General features: G+C 38.2%; 1 protein-coding gene across 2 annotated transcripts in view; it reads left to right on the top strand.

Annotated features, from left to right (window-relative positions):
• Positions 1–21,684, top strand: part of DNAJC3 (DnaJ heat shock protein family (Hsp40) member C3) — a 108,765-nt gene that overhangs the window by 57,421 nt on the left and 29,660 nt on the right. For both annotated transcript variants that reach the window (XM_032151120.2, XM_032151122.2), the window contains exons 5-9: positions 15,023–15,175; positions 17,426–17,607; positions 18,070–18,189; positions 21,027–21,132; positions 21,217–21,337. In XM_032151120.2, coding sequence (XP_032007011.1) covers positions 15,023–15,175; positions 17,426–17,607; positions 18,070–18,189; positions 21,027–21,132; positions 21,217–21,337 — 682 coding nt within the window. The remainder of the gene's footprint in view (positions 1–15,022; positions 15,176–17,425; positions 17,608–18,069; positions 18,190–21,026; positions 21,133–21,216; positions 21,338–21,684) is intronic.

The following is a 21,684-nucleotide window of genomic DNA, read 5'->3' on the forward strand; positions in this document are numbered from 1 at the left end:
TCGTCAGCCATCTTTGAATGCCTTCCTCAGTCTTTAAATTTGATGAAGTTCAATTTGTTCATTTTCTTTTTACTTCTGTGGACTGTGCTTTTGGTGTCATGTCTAAGAAGTATTCACTAAGCCGTAGGATCTAAAGCTTTTCTCATATCTTCTAAAAGTTTTACGGTTTTATGTTTTACTTTTAAGCCCATAGTCTAAGTTAATTTTTGTATGATGGTATGAGGTTTAGGTCGAAGTTCATTTGTTTTGCCTTTAGATATCAGATTGCTTCAGCACCATATTTTGAAAAGGCTTTCTTTGTTTCATTGAATTGCTTTTGCACCGTATTCAAAAATCAGTTGGCTGTACTTTTATGGGACTATTTCTAGGTTCTTTATTCCTTTCCTTTGATCTATGTGTCTGTCCCTTTGTCATTCCTGCACTCTGTTGATTACTATAGCTAGATAGTATTAAAAGAAAAACTTTTGAGAATTTAAACTTAGCAGAGTTTATTTGAGCAAAGAATGATTAATGAAGTCATCACTCCTCACAACCAGAAAAGGTTCAGAGAGCTGGGCTCTGCAATGTGGGCAGTGAGTACTTATAGACAGAAAATGGAAGTGAGGTACAGAAATCGTTTGATTGGTTACAGCTAGGCCTTTGCCTTATTTGGATATGGTCTGGTCAGTTACCTGTCTGTGATTAGTGGCAGCTTGGCTGCTTATGATTGGCCGAGACACCACTGTTATTACCTTCTTAAGTTAGGTTTTCAGTTTAAGTTAGGTTGTAGTTCATTAAGTGGGAACTGAAAGTATGGAGACAGCCTCAGGCCAGTGGCCTCCAGCTTGTTGATTGATTGACTGATTGAGACAGAGTCTTGCCCTCTCACCTAGGCTGGAGTGCAGTGGTGTGATCTCGGCTCACTGCAACCTCTGTCTCCTGGGTTCAAGCACTTCTCCTGTCTCAGTCTCCCTAGTGGCTGGCATCATAGGCGCCCCCTACCACGCCCAGCTAATTTTTTGTGTTTTTAGTGGAAATGGGGTTTTGTCATGTTGGCCAGGCTGGTGTTGAACTCCTGACCTCAAATGATCCACCCACCTTGGCCTCCCAAAGTGCTGGGATTATGGGCGTGAGCCACCTCGCCTGGCTGCCTCCTGCTTATTTAATAGTAGTTATCCTTAATATTGGGCAAAGTGGTTCTTCTCTCCTTTTGTTCTTTGTCAAAATTATTTTAGATATTTTAAGGTTGGTATCTTTCCATGTGCATTTTAGAATCAACTTGTCTGTGTTTGTAAAAAGCCTTAAGATATTTGGATAGGAGTTGTAATAAACTTACAGATTAATTTGAGGAGAATTGACACCTTTATTGACACTTTATGTTGAGTCCAGTGCATGAACGTAGTAGGGATGTCTCCATTGATTGAGGTCTCCTTTGATACTTTTCATCAGCAATTTTTAATTTAATATACAGATACCATATGTGTTTTTTACATTTTTTTAAAAAGTGTATACCTAAAAATTTTATATTTTTAGTGTGATTGTGCATGGTATGTTATAAATTCCAACTTTTGCATGGAATAATATTTTTGTGATTATTTCATATGAAAGTACTCACCTTGTACTTAATTCTACGAGAGAAATCTTAATGGGCATCAAGATGGGAGACCAAGTTAAATTTCAAAACTACAAGTCATTTAAAAGTTATATTAAAACAATTTTGTATGCATGTAAGAATAATTATAATTAGATTGGATTTGGTTTAGAGAAAAATACAAGCACAGGATTCATATATTTCAGAATCGTTTTATGTTGAGCTTTGTTTGAAGTAAATTTAGGTTACCTGGAATAGTTTGTCCAAACTCATTGTAGGACTTAAAATTCAGGTTAATAATTGGCAAATTCATATGTGTGTACTTTGATCAACATGTATAGCCCTGTTCAAGGATGGTAGAGAGGGAGACACAGGGTCATGGAATTGGAATGCTGAGAAAAATTTATTTAACATATTAAAAAATTGATTAAATTTTAAGCATTCGGAACCTTGATTCCACAGGACAGATGATAAAAGAATATTATCAGGCAGGTAACACAAGAAAATACAAATTCAAAGTCAGTGCATACAGTGCCCAGTCTTCCAAATGAAGAGATGAATATTAAAACTATTCAGAGACCACTGGCCATTAAGTTGAGCAAAAATCAAGACGTATTTTACAGCCTAATATTGATAGGTCTTAAAGGAAATGTTTTCAGTCATATAATACATTGACACTGCAAACATAAGCAGAGCTTTTGTGGTACAGTCTGGCATTAAGTATTACAAAAGAAAAACATTTTGCCCAGAGACACTTATTGGGGCTCTGTTTGCTCTGGAAACTATTAGAGAATGTTGTATCTATATAATAAAATAATATTCATTAATAAGAATTATTTAAGGTTTGGTTTATAAACTTGGGCATACATAATAATGTCAATTAAGTGGCAATATAAAAATTGTAAATGTTGATAACTACATAAAATTTTTATGTCTGTTAAATTGATATGATATAAATGACAGTTATTTAAAGTTTCTAGCTCTTTTCCCTTATGAGAGTTGTCAGAATCAAAATGAAGTCACTTGTATTAAACTCTAACAAAAAAATAGAGTCAGGAGGTTAAGAAGGGAGCTCTCACATACATGTCTATTGTAAGAACTGCTACAAAGCATCTCTGAAGGGCTCTTCTGCACATATGCCTATAATAAGAACTTTTGCCAGCAGTCCCTGCATCTCTACATCCATGGAGCCCCATTGACATTCCCCACCTGCAACGGCCACTACAGCTCAAACTGCAGCTTGCTACATGAGTCACGAGGATAGCTAGCTGGATGCACAAGAACATTTGACTGACACAGTCTCCCCTGTATCCAACGTTCTCTTTGTTTCCAAACAAATTCCCTATGCTTTTCGCTTTTGCCTTTAAAAGCTTCACCTGGCTTCAACCTGTTTGGATATGCCTGTGGTCCCTATAGTCCTCATACGCTGGATTTGCAAATCCCCTGCACACTCCAGAATAAACTCAATTCAATAAACTCTTTGGAGAATGCTTGTTATTTAGGTTGACACTCTTTTGTAAAGTTGTATCCAATACACTTTGAAGAAAAAAGAAAAGCTTTGGAACAAGAGGTAGGAACCTTGAGTTTTAGATTTGACTTTGTACTTCAGCCATGGTTTGTGCAGCACTCACGATATACTGGGTGTGTTGCTGAGTGGTTTGCATGGATTATTCCACCTCTAGGGGCAGAGGACTGCTATATTCATAGTCTCAGTTTACAGCAGAGGAAATTGAGACTTAGAGCAGTTTAGTAACTTGCTCAAGGTTACACCAGTAGTTGGCAAGTAGGTTTTAGATTCCAGGGCCTGCACTCTGAAGCACTGTGCTGTTCTGCCCTCTGTTATAATTAGTAATTGTCCATATGCATCCTTTGAAGATGACTTCTGTGGAATATGGGCACAGGTCTCAACTGTATGGACAGTTTTACGAAGTGTAGAATAGGAAGTTGCTACTGTCTGCATGAATGTAAGAACATACATATTTGCTTGAATGTGGATAAAATACCCCTGGAAAGATATGCAAGAAACTGATAATACTGATTACCTTCTGGAGGAAAATTACACCATGTGACCTTATGACCTTCTCAAAAAAAGTGTAAAGTGTAGACTTTATACATTTTATGTAAGTGGCCTTGAAAGTTCTTGCCTTCTAAGGACCTTATTTTCCTCATTGTGAAGTGTGGAAGTTGAATAGATGACATGTTCTATCTTTATTGTTGATACTATATAATGGATGATTTCTGAGTCTAGTTTGAAAAGATCAAATTTATGTTATGACTATTTTATATTTACCAATTACAGGATTCTTATACTTTAATTTTTGAAGATTTGTGAATATAAATGATATATAAAAGTTTGATTGTTTTATATGTTCTTGGTTAAATGAGTTTTTTGTGTAATGACCATTTACCAGGCTATAAAATGTACTAAGCATTTCATCTTACTAATGTAGTGCTGGATACAGCCAGGTGGATATGTTTAGCTACATTTTATATAATAGAACAAAAGTTTGAATAGGTGTAATCTCTTTCTGGGCTCCAGTGAGAATCTCATTCTTTATTATGTATTGTATACTGATTACTCAGCTGGGGTGAGGTTTGCCTGCATAAAAGTATCTCCTCAGGTTCATAATTGCTGTCTTAGTCTTAAATTGGATTTGACTTAGTCTTAGTTTATTATTGGTCTTCATTGTTTACTATATATTTGCTATTCATGCTTTGGGCTTACGTGGATAATATTTAAATTTAGGCAGTTTTCCATGAGATCCAAATATAAAAAAGCAATGATCAATTTAAATAGTCATTTCATATAACTTAGATCATTTAATTTGTCTTTGAGCTGTCAGTTAATCAGTGCATACAATCATTTGTTAGTTCAGTGAGCATTTGAGTGCATGTTCTTTGTGAGGAAGCTAGTCTCTGCCTTCCAAGAAATGATACGAGAGTAAGAATTAATCAGGCAAATATGATATATGATAAGTGCGTGATTGAGTCCTCTGGGAACATATGGAAGGGTCATCTAACTTAACTGTGATTTGGGGAGGAAGGGTCTGCATTCAAGAAGGGCATTCCTAAAGGAGGTTACTTGCTTGAAATCTGAATTTTGAAAGGCTGCATCCGTGTAAGCAAGGTGGGTAGGAGGACCATCCAGGGCAAAGGTGAGAGCCTGTGTAAGAATCAGAGGCAAGCATGTGCCTGTCATTTAGGAAATGTCCAGTAAGCTAGAGTATGAGAATCTTGACAGGCAAGTGGGGGATCGTGATTATAAGGAGGACATTATATAGTGCCAGGAATTGGCTCTTTATGGCCATTGAAGGTTTATGTTGGAAGTATTATGAACAGTTTTTGCTTAGCGTGATCGACTGGTTGCTCTGAAGAATGGATTGGAATAAGACAAGGGGAGAAGCAGAGAGTCTGCTAAATGAGACTGTTGCAGTAAATAAGTAATCCAAGTGTAACCTTACAGTGGTCAAAGAGTAGGCTAACGTAGGTGGGGTAGACGCTTAGGAGGTTGGCTCTAGAGAGATGCATTGGTTGGGGTGACAGGAAAAAAGGAATTATGATATCCAGTTTTCCGGATTGTTCAAATTGTCCATGCTATTCCCTGAGATAGCCCAGAGAAAAATCATTTAAGGCAGTGAGGCAGGTAGAGAAAATATGACTGTCTTATTTCTATAAAAACTTCCTGATTCTAACTTGTTTTATGTAATAATTTGTAATCTGTGAATTCTTCCCTTTTATCTCAAATCCAACATACTTTCCTAAATGCAGTTTAAACTCATCTATTCTTGGTCTTCATTATTTACTATATCTTTGCTATTCATGCTTTGGGCTTACGTGGATGATATTTAAATTTAGGCAGTGTTTCATGAGATCCAAATATAATTGGATCAATTATGCTTAATTCAATTTAGTCATTTCATATAACTGTATTTTTTACTTTGACAAAGCAGAAACTTGCATTTTGATTGTGAGAAACCATATATTAGGTAAATAATGGTGCCAATTGCAATTTAATTTTTAAATCAAGTATAAACCTCTGGTAAGACATTGATAAACTCCCCTTTGGTAGTCTGTGGATCTGTATCAGTTGTAAACAATTCAAACTAACATAATTATATCTATTATACATCAAAATAACTGTCATTTTTTTTTCCATCTTTAATTCTTTAATGCAGAAAGGATCATTATATTGTTTCAGGATAACTAACTCAGAAATAACCAAAGTTTCGACTGGGTGAGGTGGCTCACACTTGTAATCCCAGCACTTTGGGAGGTCAAGGTCACCTGAGGTCAGGAGTTTGAGACCAGCCTGGCCAACATGGCGAAACCCCGTCTCCACTAAAAACACAAAAATTAGCTGGGCATGTTGGCACACGCCTGTAATCCCAGCTACTCACTAAGCTGAGGCAGGAGAATTGCTTGAACCTGGGAGGCAGAGGTTGCAGTGAGCCGAGATTGTGCCACTATACTCCAGCCTGGGTGACAGAGCCAGACTCTGTCTCAGAAACAAAACAAAACAAAACAAAACAAAACAAAAACCAAAGTTTTAAAAGAATACTCAAAGTATTCTGAACTGAGAATAAAGGAGAATAGTACTTTAAAGTCATAAAGTCAGTTTGGTTATAATTTAAAGATAGCACTTTATGCTATGACTCAGATAACTGTTCTGGTTTTTATTGGTTCAGATTTAATACTGGATCACATACTGTAATTCACCAACTGTAAAGAGCTATCAATTGTAAGACAAATTATTTTATGTACTACTAGAAGAATAAATGCTGCCAATTAAATAATGCCATCTTATAACTTAATATTTTAAATTTATGCTTATGGAAAGAACTGTTTGAGACTTAGATATGCATTTTTGTTACATCATACTGCTCTATTCATTGCCTTCCTGCATACATTAATTTCTTGAAGATTTTAAGTGGAATTTAAACTCAGTATGTGTAGTAAGTACCAAAAATGCCCATAACACAAATGAAGTGTGCTAGACTGTTCTTGTGTGTGTATGATCATGCTGACTGTCTGTTGGTAAGACTCCATCAATTTTCAGATTCATTCCTCTTTGAGAGAGATTCAAATGTGTTTTCTTATCAGCTTGCTGAGATATAGGCCAATGGGAAAGAGGAAGGGGCGAGGCCTAAAAGATGCCAGCAGTAAAATGGAGTAAGACTTTATTACAGCAGGAAAAGAGGGATCTACTGACTGTTAGGATTCATGGCTTAAATGATAAAGTAGAGCCATTGATCGAAGAGATTGATGGGGAGGGGTAGCAATGGGTTGAAGATGGAAAATGGAATTCCACTTTGTCCCTGTTACTGAGATGCCATTTAGGTGATGAATTGGAGACATCTAAATGTCAAGTAGGTAGCTGCCTGCCTGATATTGGATGTGTACATAAGAGGGTTCTGGAAACAGCTATCTGAGTCACAGCATAAAGTGCTATCTTTAAAACCCACAGTTTCAGCTGGGTGCGGTGGCTCACGCCTATAATCCTAGCACTTTGGAAGGCCGAGGCAGGCGGATCATCAGGTCAGGAGATCGACACCATCCTGGCCAACAAGATGAAACCCTGTCTGTACTAAAAATACAAAAATATTAGCTGGGTATGGTGGCACACACCTGTAGTCCCAGCTACTTGGGAGGCTGAGGCAGAAGAATCACTTGAACCCGGGAGGCAGAGGTTGTAGTGAGCCTTTAGTGTTTTAAAGATAGCACTTTATGCTGTGACTCAGATAGCTGTTTCCAGAGCCCTCTTATGTACACATCCAGTATCAGGCAGGCAGCTGCCTACTTGACATTTAAATGTCTCCAATGGAACACCTAAATGGCATCTCAGTAACAGGGACAATGTGGAATTCCATTTCCCGTCTTTGACCCATTGCTACCCCTCCCCCATCAATCTCTTCAATAAATGGCTGCACTCCAGCCTGGCAACAGTGCAAGACCCTGTCTCAAAAAAAACCAAAAAAACAAAAAAAACCAGGAAACAAAAAACCCCCACAGTTTCCTCCTGTATAGAAGAGAGATAATCCGATCTGCCCTTTAAGGTTTTAGGTTTAGCTTAGAGTAGTGCCTGGAGCATAGAAAGCTCTCAATAAGTGTTTTCTGCTATCGTGATTGATCGCCATCATCATCTATAGCATGGGCTTTAGAGATAGAGACCTTAGTTTGAATTTAAGCAAGAATTACAGCAAGTTATATAATTATTCGATTTCTTTTTTTTTTTTTTTTTTGAGATGGAGTTTTGGTCTGTTGCCCAGGCTGGAGTGCAGTGGTGTGATCTCTGCTTACTGCAACCTCTACCTCCCAGGTTCAAGCAATTCTCATGCCTCAGCCTCCTGAGTAGCTGGGATTACAGGCCTGCGCCACCACTCCCAGCTAGTTTTTGTATTTTTTAGTAGAAACGGTGTTTCTCCATGTTGGCCAGGCTGGTCTCAAACTCCTGGCCTCCAGTGATCCACCCACCTCGGCCTCCCAAAGTGCTGGGATTACAGGTGTGAGCCCCCACACCTGGCCCAATCATTCATTTTGTCTGTAAACTGGAAATAGTAAAACCGAGCTCATGGGTAGTATTCTTAGTACTAGATGAAAAAGAAAAGCAAGGAAGCATCTCTAGTGGGAAGTTATCTGTAGTAAGTATACAAAATAGACTTAAGACATATATTCTAGGGCCAGATGAGGGGGCTCACACCTGTAATCCCAGCACTTTGGAAGGCCAAGGCGGGAGGATTGCAGCTTGAGACCAACCTAGGCAACGTAGTGAGGCCATGTCTCTACAGAAAGTAAAATAATTAACTGGGTATGGTGACACATACCTGTAGTCCTAGCTACTTGGGAGGTGGAGGCAGGAGGATCACTTGAACCCAGGGCTCAGAGGTTACAATGAGCTCTGATCATGCTACTGCACTCCAGCCAGAGTGACAGAGGGAGACCCTGTCTCTAATTTAAAAGAACGAAAAAGACATATATTCTGCTCTTTAGCAGTTTATACTTTAGTTGCAGGAAATAAGTCCTAAACATGTATGTGCAAGATTAACAATACAGAAAAACTTGTGAGAAGTTGGCATATGAGTTGTCTAGGTAACAAGATAAGATTGAGAACCACATAGAAGACCCACTTCAGGTTTTCTCTTGACTAACTGTGATGCTGGGCAAGTTGTTTACTGTCTGTGAGACTCAAGATTTTCACTTATAATGTGAGAGTTAATTGGGCAAGATGATTTCTTAGGATACCTCCGTTTTGAAGGGTTTCTTAAGATGATATAAATATTTAGAGGAAAGGCAGTTACTCCAGAAAGCTTGGAGGAGATGGGACTTGAGAAAACAGTGGTTTGATTAAAAACTACAAGATGGCACAAGAGTCTTTTGGAATTTTTGAAGCTATCTGTTTTGTGTGTTACAATTAGGAGACATTAGCTGTGTTAGTTTGTTCTCATGCTGCTAATAAAGACATACCCAACACTGGGTAATTTATAAAGGAAACAGGTTTAATGGACTCACAGTTTCACATGGCTGGGGAGGCCTCACAATCATGGTGGAAGGTGAAGGAAGAGCAAAGGGACTTCTTAAATGGCAACAATCAAGAGAGCATGTGCAGGTGAACTGCCTTTATAAAACCATCAGATCCAGATCATGAAACTTATTTACTATCATGAGAACAGCATGGGAGAGACCCACTCCCGTGATTCAATTACCTCCCATGACACATGAGAATTATGGGAGCTACAATTCAAGATGAGATTTGGGTGGGGACACAGCCAAACCACATCAGTGAGCTATATCCTTACATTTTCCTGCTTCATTAGTTATGAATTAAACAACTATTTGAGCTCATCCTCTGTGTCCGTTTTCCTTGTGCAGGGTGTGTCTAGGACAGTGGTTCTTGGGATTGGCCTCAGGATCTCATTATAGTGTTAAATACTGAGGTCACCAAAGAGCTTTGTTTATCGATATTTACTATATTAGAAATAAATTTGAGAAATTAAAATGATGAAAAGTTACTACATGTTAATGTATTTTTTGTGTAAAAATAGCTGTTTTCAAAAACCAAATTTTAGTATTAAGAGTGGTATTTGTTTCACATATTTTCAAATTTTGTTAATATCTGTCTTAATTGAAGATAGCAATTCTCATATCTGCTTCTATATTCAATCTGTTGTGATTTATGCCTTGGTTGAAGTATATTGAAGATACTGTGGCCTCACAGATATGCAGTTAGAAAAGTAAGAATATTTTTGTATTCTTTTTAGATAATTACGAGTATTCTTTGATGTTCCATAAAACTCCACTCACGATTATATAGGTTAGTTGCATATGGACTCTGAATCCTTGTTAATGAACTTACAGCACTCTCTGTTATAATAAAATGCATTGGTTTATCTTGCCCTTTGAATGGGTTCTTTATCTTCTATCCATACATGCTTTTGTACTTACAGACCCCTGAAAGGGCACTAAGGAATCCCAGGGGCTCCTAGGTCACACTTGGAGAATCACTGCTACAGTGTTACCTCCCTCAGAGAGTGGTTACTACTTTAAGGTTATGGATATTTTTAGCGTGGCAGAGAAATGTGGCCTGTCCTGTTAAGTGGTTATGTGAATTTATATTCCCACCAGCAGCATAGGGGAGTTCTGGGTATGCCACCTCTTCAACACTTCATGTGAACAGATAGTGTGAATTTTGCTAACCTGTTAGTGTGAGAAAGGCCCTTTGAGGTCTCTTGTGTATATTTCTGTTGAGTTCTAGTTATCCAACTATTTCTTTTCCATCCGTCCACCCTCCTTCTTCTTCCCTCCTGCTCTTTCCCCACCCCAATGGATTTAGCTGCTTCTTCCTTAGTCTGTTCTTTCCGTATGGTTGTACATGCTGTGTCTTTTTCTCATAGTCATTACCTTAGGAATTTTAATATATGCATGGTTAACAAGATAATCAAAACACAAGGATTTTAGAATGCTTTAATTCAGTTACTCACCCCCTGACTTGTGTACTGTTGTTTCCAAAAAACAGTTCTTTATGTTTTTTTCTTTTTCTTTTTTTTTTTTGGACATTCAAATTAGTGTTATTTTTGTATAGTTCTTTTAACAAAGACTGTAGAAGGAATATATGAAGGCAAATTCTAGAAGTCACTGCAGAATGTAATGCTGCATATACCTCAAGTGTTACATATTTTTCTGTATGTTATCAAATAATATGAAATGAAAATTTAAATTTTTGCTACTTATCCCAAAACATTAATTAAATAGAATTAGAAATATTAATTTCTTGAGGAATTAGCAATTCCTTGAATATATTTTATGCCAAAGTCTAATTTTATTTTGACTTCTCTGGTTCTATTATTCTAGGACCTTAATCACTGTAACTTTAATACAAGGGACCCAGTTTAAGTGGGCTAATATCTAATGCAGTGGAAAATAAATTGACCATCTTTTTAAAGTGTGTATTAGCACTTTTTGGAGTACTTGCTATGTGTTACATAGAGTATCTTCTTAATCTCTCAGTGACTGCCCTACAGGATACTGGTATTATTATCCCTCTTTTATTGGTAAAGAAAATGCAGAAAAGACATAGATAATTACTGATTGCCAGGAATGGGGTTTAATTAATTCATTCATCTAGACTTTATTTTAAAGCAATATATTTTAAAGCAATATCTGTTTGGAAATACTCACAGCCCGGTCACTGAGAAATGGTAAAACTTCCACACTGTGTTACTACTGTGTTGGCTATCTGCTGCTAGATAACAAATTATCCAACGTTAGCAGCTTAAGTAACACACATTTATATGATTTCACAGTATATGGGGTTAGGAATCTGGCCATGGTATAGCAGGATCTGCTAGTTACTGCAGGGTCATGGCCTACAGTCAAGATGTGAGATAGAACTGCAGTAGTAGTAGTTGAGGGCTTGGCCAGTAAAGGATCTGCCCCTAAACTTACTCAGTTGGCAGTGTTTAGTTCCTCTTGAGGTGTTAGACTGTTGGCCAAAGTCTTCCCTTGGTTGCTTCTCACGCGGGCCTCTCACATGTCACAACATGGCAGCTTGCTTTATCAGAGCCAGCAAGTGAGAAGGTGAGAGGGAGTGCTAGCACCATGGAAGTCAGTTTTTTGTGACCTAATCAAGGACGTGACAGCTTATCACTTTGGTCATACTCTGTTTTTAAACAAACTTTTATACTGAAAAACAATAGGCCTAGGTTCATAGCTCTCTTACCTTATACTAGGATAAATTCAAAGTGCATCAAAGATTTAAATGTAAAAAAAAAAGGCCAGGCATGGGCTGGGTGCAGTGGCCCACGCCTGTAATCCCAGCACTTCGGGAGGCCGAGGCAGGTGGATCACCTGAGGTCAGGAGTTCAACAGAGTGAGATTCCATCTAAAATTAAAAAAAAAAAAAGCTGTGGCTGAGTGCATGGCTCATGCCTGTAATCCCAACACACTGGGAGGCCAAAGTGGGAGGATCACATGAGTCCAGGAGGACAACATAGTGAGAACCTGTCTCTACTGAAAACAGAAAAAATTAGCCGGGTTATTCTGTTTGTTAAAAGGAGTTACCAGGTTCACCTCATGCTCCAGAAAGGCATGAATACCAGGAGGCCAGGATCACTGGGGGCCATCTTAGAAGGCTGCTTACCACAACTGTCAACCCGGTGTTTTTATTTGAGGTGCCAGAAGTAGAGGTGCAGTCATACAGAAGGCAGATCATCTCTTTGAACAAGCCCTCATCCCATAGCTATTACGGGTTATTTTTCCAGAAGCTCAGTGACCAGGATACATAGTGAGAAGTAAAAAATAGAAAACATTGTTACAGGAAGGGATTTGGCTGAAAGAATGTGAAAGCCCTAAGGAAGAGAAAGGATGTCAAGAAACATGAAAAAGGGAAGAATGAGGGAATTGTCAGCAAGGGCCATTCTCTACATGCAGGTGTAGAGAAAACGAGGGGGTGATTGAGAGGAGTCAACAGCCTCATGGTAATAATAAAAATCTTCATCTCAGACGGGCACAGTGGCTCACATGTGTAATCCCAATGCTTTGGAAGGCTGAGACAGGAGGATCACCTGAGGCCAGGAGTTGGAGACCAGCCTAGGCAACATAGTGAGACGACCCTGTCTCTACAAAAAATAATAAAAAATTAGCTGGCTGTAGTGGTGTGCACCTGTAGTTGCAGCTACTTGGGAGGCTGAGGCTGGAGGATTGCTTGAACTGAGGAGCTGGAGATTGCAGTGAGCTAAGAACATGCCACTACACTGCAGCCTGGGAGACAGAGCAAGACCCTGTCACCTGTCTCTTTAAAGAATAAAAAAATCGGCCTGGCTCGGTGGCTCACGCATGTAATCCCAGCACTTTGGGAGGCCGAGGCGGGCGGATCACAAGGTCAGGAGTTTGAGACCACCCTGGCCAATATGGTGAAACGCCATCTCTAGTAAAAATACAAAACTTAGCTGGGTATGGTGGTGGGTGCCTGTAGTCCCAGCTACTCAGGAAGCTGAGGCAGGAGAATCGCCTGAACCCAGGAGATGGAGGTTGCAGTGACCCGAGATTGCCCCACTGCACTCCAGCCTGGATGACAGAGCGAGACTCCATCTCAAAAAAAAAAAAAAAAAAAGAATTAAAAAAAAATCCCCCAAAACCCAAACTTCATCTCACTTGACTCTCTTTGAAACTCTCAGGCTTCTAAGGGGAAGCGCTTTGTTTCTCCAACTCCTTTCTTACTTCCTTGGAAGAATCCTCTCTCCCTCTTCCCCATCTCTCTTCTGGCCTCACAGAGGCCTAGATGACCTGAGCTCACTCCCTCTTTCCTGTTCCCATTACCTGAGCCCTCCAGCCTCTGTCCCGAGATTTAAGGCTTCTCCTCTCACCTTCCAACAAGAAAAATTGTGTGGAAGAAATTAGACTCCAATGTTTGAGAGAAAAAGAAGGTGCAAATTCAATCCTGAAGAGGCAGTCAGTCTTTGATACATTCTAAGAGGGTCAGTAGTGTACTCATAGGAAACAAGTTATCAATAAACTTTTACCCAGAGCGAAGTGACAGCGCACACACGTTCATACTCTCTCTGATGGGGTTTATCCGAAGTATTCAAGGCCACCCTAAGGATGATAAAACAGACGGAGACAAGCATGTCTGACTCCAAACAACACCCTTAAACTGGATGATGCAGTCATTCGGAGAAACCCTCCCCCAGAGTGGGCGGACGTTACCAATTCCTAGTTACCTATGAATACTTCAAGTCCTGTTCTTCAGAAGTCAAGGGTTAAAACAGACAAAATATAGCTAAAATATCCTAAAACACAAAATGGACAAGTATAAAACCCTTACCAAGAAATAATATTGATAGAATTTCTCATTTGGAGTGTTCTCTCCCACCAGGTTGGTAGTGGGAGTATATTTTAAAAATTAATCCACTGAAAGGAGGAGGAGTATGATTGACTCATTGAGGAGGGAGATTTCTAGAATTAACTTTCCCTTGTCTGTACCTAACCCAAAACTGGAACCCTTCGGTTATAGTTTCCATCTTAGAATACTAAGATTTCAAAAATTATTAAATATAAACTACAATCTTAACCTCCCCTCCCTCAGGCTTAAAAACATGTAGCTACCTGGTTTTCTGAGATAATTATTTTTTGTCTGGAGGAAGAAATTGTTAAGAGTCCGTGTGCACAGGGCTGGGGTTGGGAGTGGGGATGAACTGTAAGTAAAAACAAGGGATCTTACTGGGGTGATGGAAATGGTCTAAAACTGTGGTAATGGCTGCACAACTTGGTAAATTTGTTTTTTAAAAATCATAGAATTGTACATTCGAAATGAGCAATTTTATGTTATATAAATTATGTCTTTATAAAGTTATTTTAAAAAGAGGCAGTGTGCAGATCTCTTAAAGCCACGTCATGCACCTTTTAGTAAGGTATTACTCTTGTTTCCTTCTAAATTCTTTCTTGTACTTTAACCCTTTTGGTATCAGATCTTTTTTTAAATCTTACAACCTCTAAAAAAGCTGGTCCTTTCTTTCACTTTCCCTATGTGTTTCATTATTTTGGTTATTTTATACTTAAAAAAATACTTAGGAACTATAACTAGGAGGCAAAATAAATAAAACTCAAGTTAATTTATTAACTTACATATAGCTCTGCAGAGCTATATGTAAGAAAGTGAAAAACGTGCTTTCCTTCCTCCATTCTTCTCTGTCCTTTCACATGCCTATGTGTATTTGCTTCCAGGTAAGTTTGCGGGACCCAGGTCTTCTAGATCTGTTGTTCATGCTCATGGACCATATCAATAGAAATCAGGGGCCTTCCCTGCTGCATCCAGTCATCAGACAAGCCAGTTTTTCCAGTATCTCTTTACCCTTTTTACCCAATGAACTTAAGTATTTGGAATGGTTTACCCTTGTGTATATTACAGGTATCAGATTTAAGAGATTAAAAATTCTGCTTAGTTTTTAATTTTCCTTATAGCTCAAATCTAATCCAAGTGAAAATGAAGAAAAGGAAGCGCAGTCTCAACTTATAAAATCTGATGAAATGCAGCGTTTGCGTTCACAAGCACTTGATGCTTTTGGAAGTGGAGATTATACTGCTGCTATAGCCTTCCTTGATAAGATTTTAGAGGTAAGTTTCTTAGATACTGCAGTTGACCAGCCTAACACTTATTGTAAGGCACATTTATATGCTTTGACATGTCACACACCACAAAGACCTAGACAGGAGAAAATCAGGTTGGTCCTTGGGCTTTTGCCTCTTAAGTATAAAATAGTGTTCCTAGAGAACAAAATTTGGACTGAAGTTTTCAGTAAATGTACTGAATGTGCTGTGGCATGAGAGTTAAATATGTTTATACATTGCTTGCTTTGCTATTTTAGTTGATTTTGTATTTTTTGGGGAAGAAAACTCTAGCGGTTAGACAGTGGGATAAAAGATGAAAGAGATGGTTGGAGTAAAAGGAAAAATGATGTTCGGGAGGAAAGAGGAATGTTTAGAGAAAAATTTCTAGAGAATAAGGCAGATAAAGAGTTGATAGTATGTGCCTGTAGTTCTAGTTACTTGGGAGCTGAGGCTGGAGGATCACTTGAGCCCAGGAATTTGTGGCTGCAGTGAACTGTGATCGCTCCACTGCACCCCAGTCTGGGCGACAGAATGGGACCCTGCCTCTAAAAATATTAATAATTGGCTGAGTGTGGTGGCTTATGCCTGTATTCCCAGCACTTTGGAAGGTCGAGGTGGGTGGATCACTTGAGGCCAGGAGTTTGAGACCAGCCTGGCCAACATGGCAAAACCCTATGTCTAAAAAAAAAAAAAAAATAGCTGGGTGTGGTGTGCATGCTTGTGATCCCAGCTACTCGGGAGGCTGAGGCGCTCGAACCTGAGAAGGAGAGGTTGCAGTGAGCTGAGATTGTGCCACTGCACTTTAGCCTGGGCCACAGAGTGAAACTCCGTCTCAAAAAAAAAATAAAAATAAAAAAATAATAATAATGGTTGATAGGATCCAGAGAGTTCTAGCTAGGGAAACCTAAGTCTAGGTTTCCTTGCCTCTGAAGGATTTAATGACAACTGATTTCCAAAGGAAGTCTACTGAAATATTCAAATGGAAGCAGTTGTAATTCACATTTATTTATGATTTTCACAGTACTTTGATATACAGTTTAATTTTGGCTCTAAACTTATGATGTATGTAGAATGGGCATTTTGTTGATAATTTTACAGAATATATTGTGATATGGTCCAGTAGAATTCATGTTTTACTGGGTTATTTTGTTTATGCTTTTTTAAGGAAATATAGTTTACATTTTTACCTTCCCATAGGCTATCCATTTTGACTTAGCTCATTGTCCATGATATTTATGTATAATGTTGATTTTGATATTTTCATATATGTGAAAAGTCGATATGACTTTAGAGCAGCTCTAAGAAATATGCAAAGATACTTCCACCAGCCTTATTGATGAGCTCTTGGGTTTATGATTTGAAGAATACTATTGTGTTTACTAAACGCTTATGGACTTTTTGATAAAATAGGAATGGTGAAGCCTCAACCTCCTGCCCTCTCACGGTGTTTTTTCTTTCTTTCTTTTTTTTTTTTTTTTCTTGATGTGAGGATTTACTTTTAAGGAAGTGACATTTTGCAGAAGATAATTTCTTAAAAATTTTTTGTTTAGAGACTGGGTCTCTCTCTGTTACCTAGGCTGGAGTGCAGTGGTGTGATTATAGCTCACTGTAACCTCGAACTCCTGGGCTCAAGTGATCCTCCCATCTCAGCCTCCTGAGTAGCTGGGACCACTGGTGTATTCCACCACACCCAGTTAATAATTTTAAACTTTATAGAGATGAGATCTTGCTTTGCTGTCTAAGCTGGTCTGGAATTACAGGCATGAGCCACTGTGCCCAGCTAAGAACGTAATGTGGTTATTAGCAGAAAAAAGTATTTTGCCAATGTAGAACCTAGGTTTTATTTTCTGACTACAAATTAGAATTGTTGATTAAGTATAAAAATCTGATAACAGAATATTCTCTTCAAATATGCTTCACTAGGAACAACCCTCCAATAGTAAATGCTATGTTTTCTTATTTTCAGTGTCTTAGAATTATATAATCGAAGGAGGTAAGAAAAGGGCCTTGTTATTATATGTATCCCTTCCCCCATTAGAATTCATTTACAACATTTTTGGAGAAACGATTTTGTCACATTAGTTTTGTCACATTTAAATTGTATCAGATTTTAAAATAATATTTGCACTATGTAAGTCATCACATTAATTGAGAATGTTTTATGTTGATAAATACGTAGATAAAAAATACGTAGAATGCAACAATGAATGTGCATAATTTATTCTTTCTTAAAGTCTAGTTCTTTTGTTCCTCAAGGTTTGTGTTTGGGATGCAGAACTACGGGAACTTCGAGCTGAATGTTTTATAAAAGAAGGAGAACCTAGGAAAGCTATAAGTGACTTAAAAGCTGCATCAAAGTTGAAGAATGATAATACTGAGGCATTTTATAAAATAAGCACACTATACTACCAACTAGGAGACCACGAACTGTCCCTCAGGTCAGTTCTAGTGACACACATGTCTGATCTTTTTTAATTGTTGGCAGTAAGATTACCTCATCTTGTTTTAACATTTTAATATTCAATTAATAAGATGATGGTGGTTAAGGCTGTTTTTATGTTGTATATCCATTTATATATTTTGTGTTATTCCCAAGTTACTTTAATTCCACATAGTTTGTTTTCATGAAGCTGCTTATTAAAATAAACAGGAAGTCTCTTATATTTATAGAAACAAAATGGAGTGTTTACTATATAATGCTAGTAAGTCATTTTAATTTGAATTAACAAATGTATGCATGGTACAATGCCATATATAAATGTATATAGTAAATTATAAGTCTCAGTATGGTTTTTGTTTAATCATTGCAAACAAAAAATACTTTTATTTTGATTTCTGTGGAAAACTACTCATTGATTGTTTTGACATGGAGTATTTTCCTTTTTTAAATACATGAACAGTGAAGTTCGGGAATGTCTTAAACTTGACCAGGATCATAAAAGGTGTTTTGCACACTATAAACAAGTAAAGAAACTTAATAAGCTGATTGAGTCAGCTGAAGAGCTCATCAGAGATGGCAGGTAAGAATACGGTTGTTCCAACTGTCCAGCCATTCCTTATGTGTTGGGCTGTGGGCACAAGTCAACTACAGAACTGCTCTTTTACTTCTCAGCCATTGAGGGTGGGGTATTCTAGATAGCCCTGGGCCTTAGCAAAACTACCAGAATTGGACATTTTTGGAATAGGGAAGAATATAAATACTAGTAACTGTGTAGTATCCTTACCAGCAGACTTACTTGTATTATACCAAATATTTATTATCTCCTGTATCAGGCTCTGAGCTATGTACTGAGGGTGCAGACTTGAATTTGACAATAGTTTTTGTTCTTAAGAAGTTTATAACATTGCATGGGAGACAAATATATGAATTGATTATTAAAAGACAATATGATACCAAAGTGATAGAATGTACATAGGATAATTGGAGTACCAAAGAGGAGTATTTACTCCAAACCAGAATGGTAAAGGCAAGGAGTAAAAGAGAAGCTTTTCTTTAGAGAAGATGATAGATATTTAAATCCTAATCCTAAAGAGTAAGTAAGAGTGGGCAGAAGTAAGAGGCTGTGTCTGTGTGAGTGTTGTTTGTAGAGGGTTTATAGGCTGGGCAGGAGGACTGAAAAGAGTAGAGGGCACTGCAGACAAAACTGCCTAATAGAAAATTGGCTCCAATTCCTCTACTTTTAGTAGCTTTGTAAGTTGCCATCATGAGAATGCTTTACTCGGTTTCCCCCAACATCTTGCAGACTATAACGCCTTGCAAAACTATAGTACATTGTCACAATCAGGATATTGATGTGGGTGCGGTCAAGATACAGAATAATTCCATCCCAACAAGGACACCTCATGTTGCCCTTATAGCCACACCTACTTCCCTCTTGTTCCTATCCCTTCCTTAGCTTGTGGCAACCACTAATCTATTCACTTCTAGAATTTTGTCATTTTAAGAATGTTACATAAATAGAATCATACAATGTATAAACTTTTGGGATTGGCTTTTTTTTTTTTTGAGACAATCTCACTATGTTGCCCACCTGTTCACAGGTACAGTCATAGTACCCTCAAGTGATCCTTCTGCCTCAGCCTCCTGAGTAGCTGGGACTTCAGATGCATGCTACCACAGATGGCAGGATGGGCTTTTTTCCCCCCATTCGAATTCTCTGGAGATTTATCCATATTGTATCAATAATTCCTCCTTGTTTACTGTTGAGTAGTTTCCATGGTATGGATTTACTGCAGTTTGTTTAACCATTTATCCGTTGAAGGACCTGAGGTTGGGAGTTCGAGACCAGCCTGACCAACACGGAGAAACCCTGTCTCTACTAAAAATACAAAATTAGCCGGGCGTGGTGGCGCATGCCTGTAATCCCAGCTACTGTGGAGGCTGAGGCGGGAGAATCGCTTGAACCTGGGAAGTGGAGGTTGCGGTGAACCGAGGTTGTGCTATTACACTCCAGCCTGGGCAACAAGAGCGAAACTCCATCTCTAAAAAAAAAAGTTTTCTGTTTGCAAATCTGCCCTTTTCAGGTCCTCTGGCTAGACAGAGCAGACTTCTGCAGGTTTTTGTTATTGTCGTTCTGTACCTGTTGGCATTTCTGCATTGCTGCAATCTTCACCTCCAAGTCTGGGATATATGAAACAAAAAAAGGAACCCAGAGAACTTCTTACCATGTTTTTCCTCAGGTCCTGAGTCACTAGCTAGTCTTGTCTTCTCTCTTCCTTTGAAAGTTTTCTATTTTAAAAAATATACATATAATTTCTAGGGTTTTTAGTTGTGCTTAGCTGGAGGAATTGGGATAAATACATCTATTTCACTTTCCCAGAAGCTGGCTTTTTTGTTTTCTTCTTTAAGTTCCAGGATGTATGTGCAGAACGTGGAGGTTTGTTACATAGGTAAACATGTGCCATGGTGGTTTGCGGCACCTATCAACCCATTACTTAGGTATTAAGACCCACATGCATTAGCTATTTGTCCTGATGCCCTCCCTCCCCTTGCTGCCTGCCCTGCACAGGCCCCCGTGTGTGATGTTCCCCTTCCTGTGTCCATGTATTCTCATTGTTCAGCTCCCACTTATGAGTGAGAATATGCAGGGCTTGGTTTTCTGTTCCTGTGTTAGTTTGCTGAGGATGATAGAGAAGCTAGCTTTTACTTTAAATGTTTTAGTTAAGCCTGTGTTTTAATACATTGGCATATTTACATATGAAGATTGTAGCACTTTGGGAATAATGTGCCACCATGGCATAGAAACATATTTTTTAGTTTACTATTGTTGAGGAAAATAACTGAGTATATAACAGGATTAGTACTTTTTACTGGTTTAAAGAAAATGCTGAAATAGCTTTTATTCTTAGAAAGCTTATATAGTTGGGAATTTAATCGGGTACCTTCTGTGTGAACTACATTGTACTTTGTTGTGAATACTGACATTAATTATATAAAATGGCACGTAATGGGTTCTGTTATTTTCATGGAAGTGTTTACTGACCAAGAAATAAAACTTGATCTCTGTATTGTTCAAGGTGCTCAGTGTAAGTCAGACTTCAACAGGGTGTTTTAATCAGGTTCGGAATTCTGAGCTTGTTTCTGTAAGGAAATTCTTCTGGTTTGATTGGTACTCACAGGTATGCTTTGTTCTGTCCATCTGCATCTCCTATGGTCATATGATTTTATTTCCTAACTCTTAATTATGGAGTGTACCTTCTATGGGACTCTAGATTAATATGGGAAAAGCCGAATCTGAAGCCGTGGGCTCATCCAATTGGATTGATTAAGCAACACATGGTGAAGAGGGGAGGAGCCTTTCTACAGTTCTGGAAATCGAATGTCATCGTTTCTTATCACGATTTGCTCATTTCTTAGATACACAGATGCTACCAGCAAATATGAATCTGTCATGAAAACAGAGCCAAGCATTGCTGAATATACAATTCGTTCAAAGGAGAGGATTTGCCACTGCTTTTCTAAGGTAACAGTTGACTTGTTCCCAGAAATGTGAAAACTCAACATGTGGAATACCAACCATAAATCATTTTGTCACATTTCCTTTTAGGACGAGAAGCCCGTTGAAGCTATTAGGGTTTGTTCTGAAGTTTTACAGATGGAACCCGACAATGTGAATGCCCTGAAAGATCGAGCAGAGGCCTATTTGATAGAGGAAATGTACGATGAAGGTAAATCTTTAAGGATTTGATTTGCAGTACCGAAGTGTTGATTATGAACTTAACACGTTTTAAGCTTCCTTTTCCTTAAAACAAGTTTACCAGAGTACCTGGAAATGTTGACAATTTTAGAAAAATGGCAGAGAACTTGAAAATTACTCTTCTATAGTGGAACCTGAAAGGTATACCATGTGAGGAAAGAGTTCTGCCATTGAAACCAGTTCAGTACAATAGAAAAATAAATATTTTAGCTTTTTTTGTAGAAAGTTAGGAAAAAAATAACAAAATAGAAAATTTAAATTGTAGCTCTCATGCTATCCAGAAGTAATCACTGTTCATTTTGCATTTATCTTTTCCAG

The sequence above is a fragment of the Hylobates moloch genome, unplaced genomic scaffold, assembly GCF_009828535.3.
Source record: "Hylobates moloch isolate HMO894 unplaced genomic scaffold, HMol_V3 SCAFFOLD_4, whole genome shotgun sequence".
Taxonomy (NCBI): Eukaryota; Metazoa; Chordata; class Mammalia; order Primates; family Hylobatidae; genus Hylobates; species Hylobates moloch.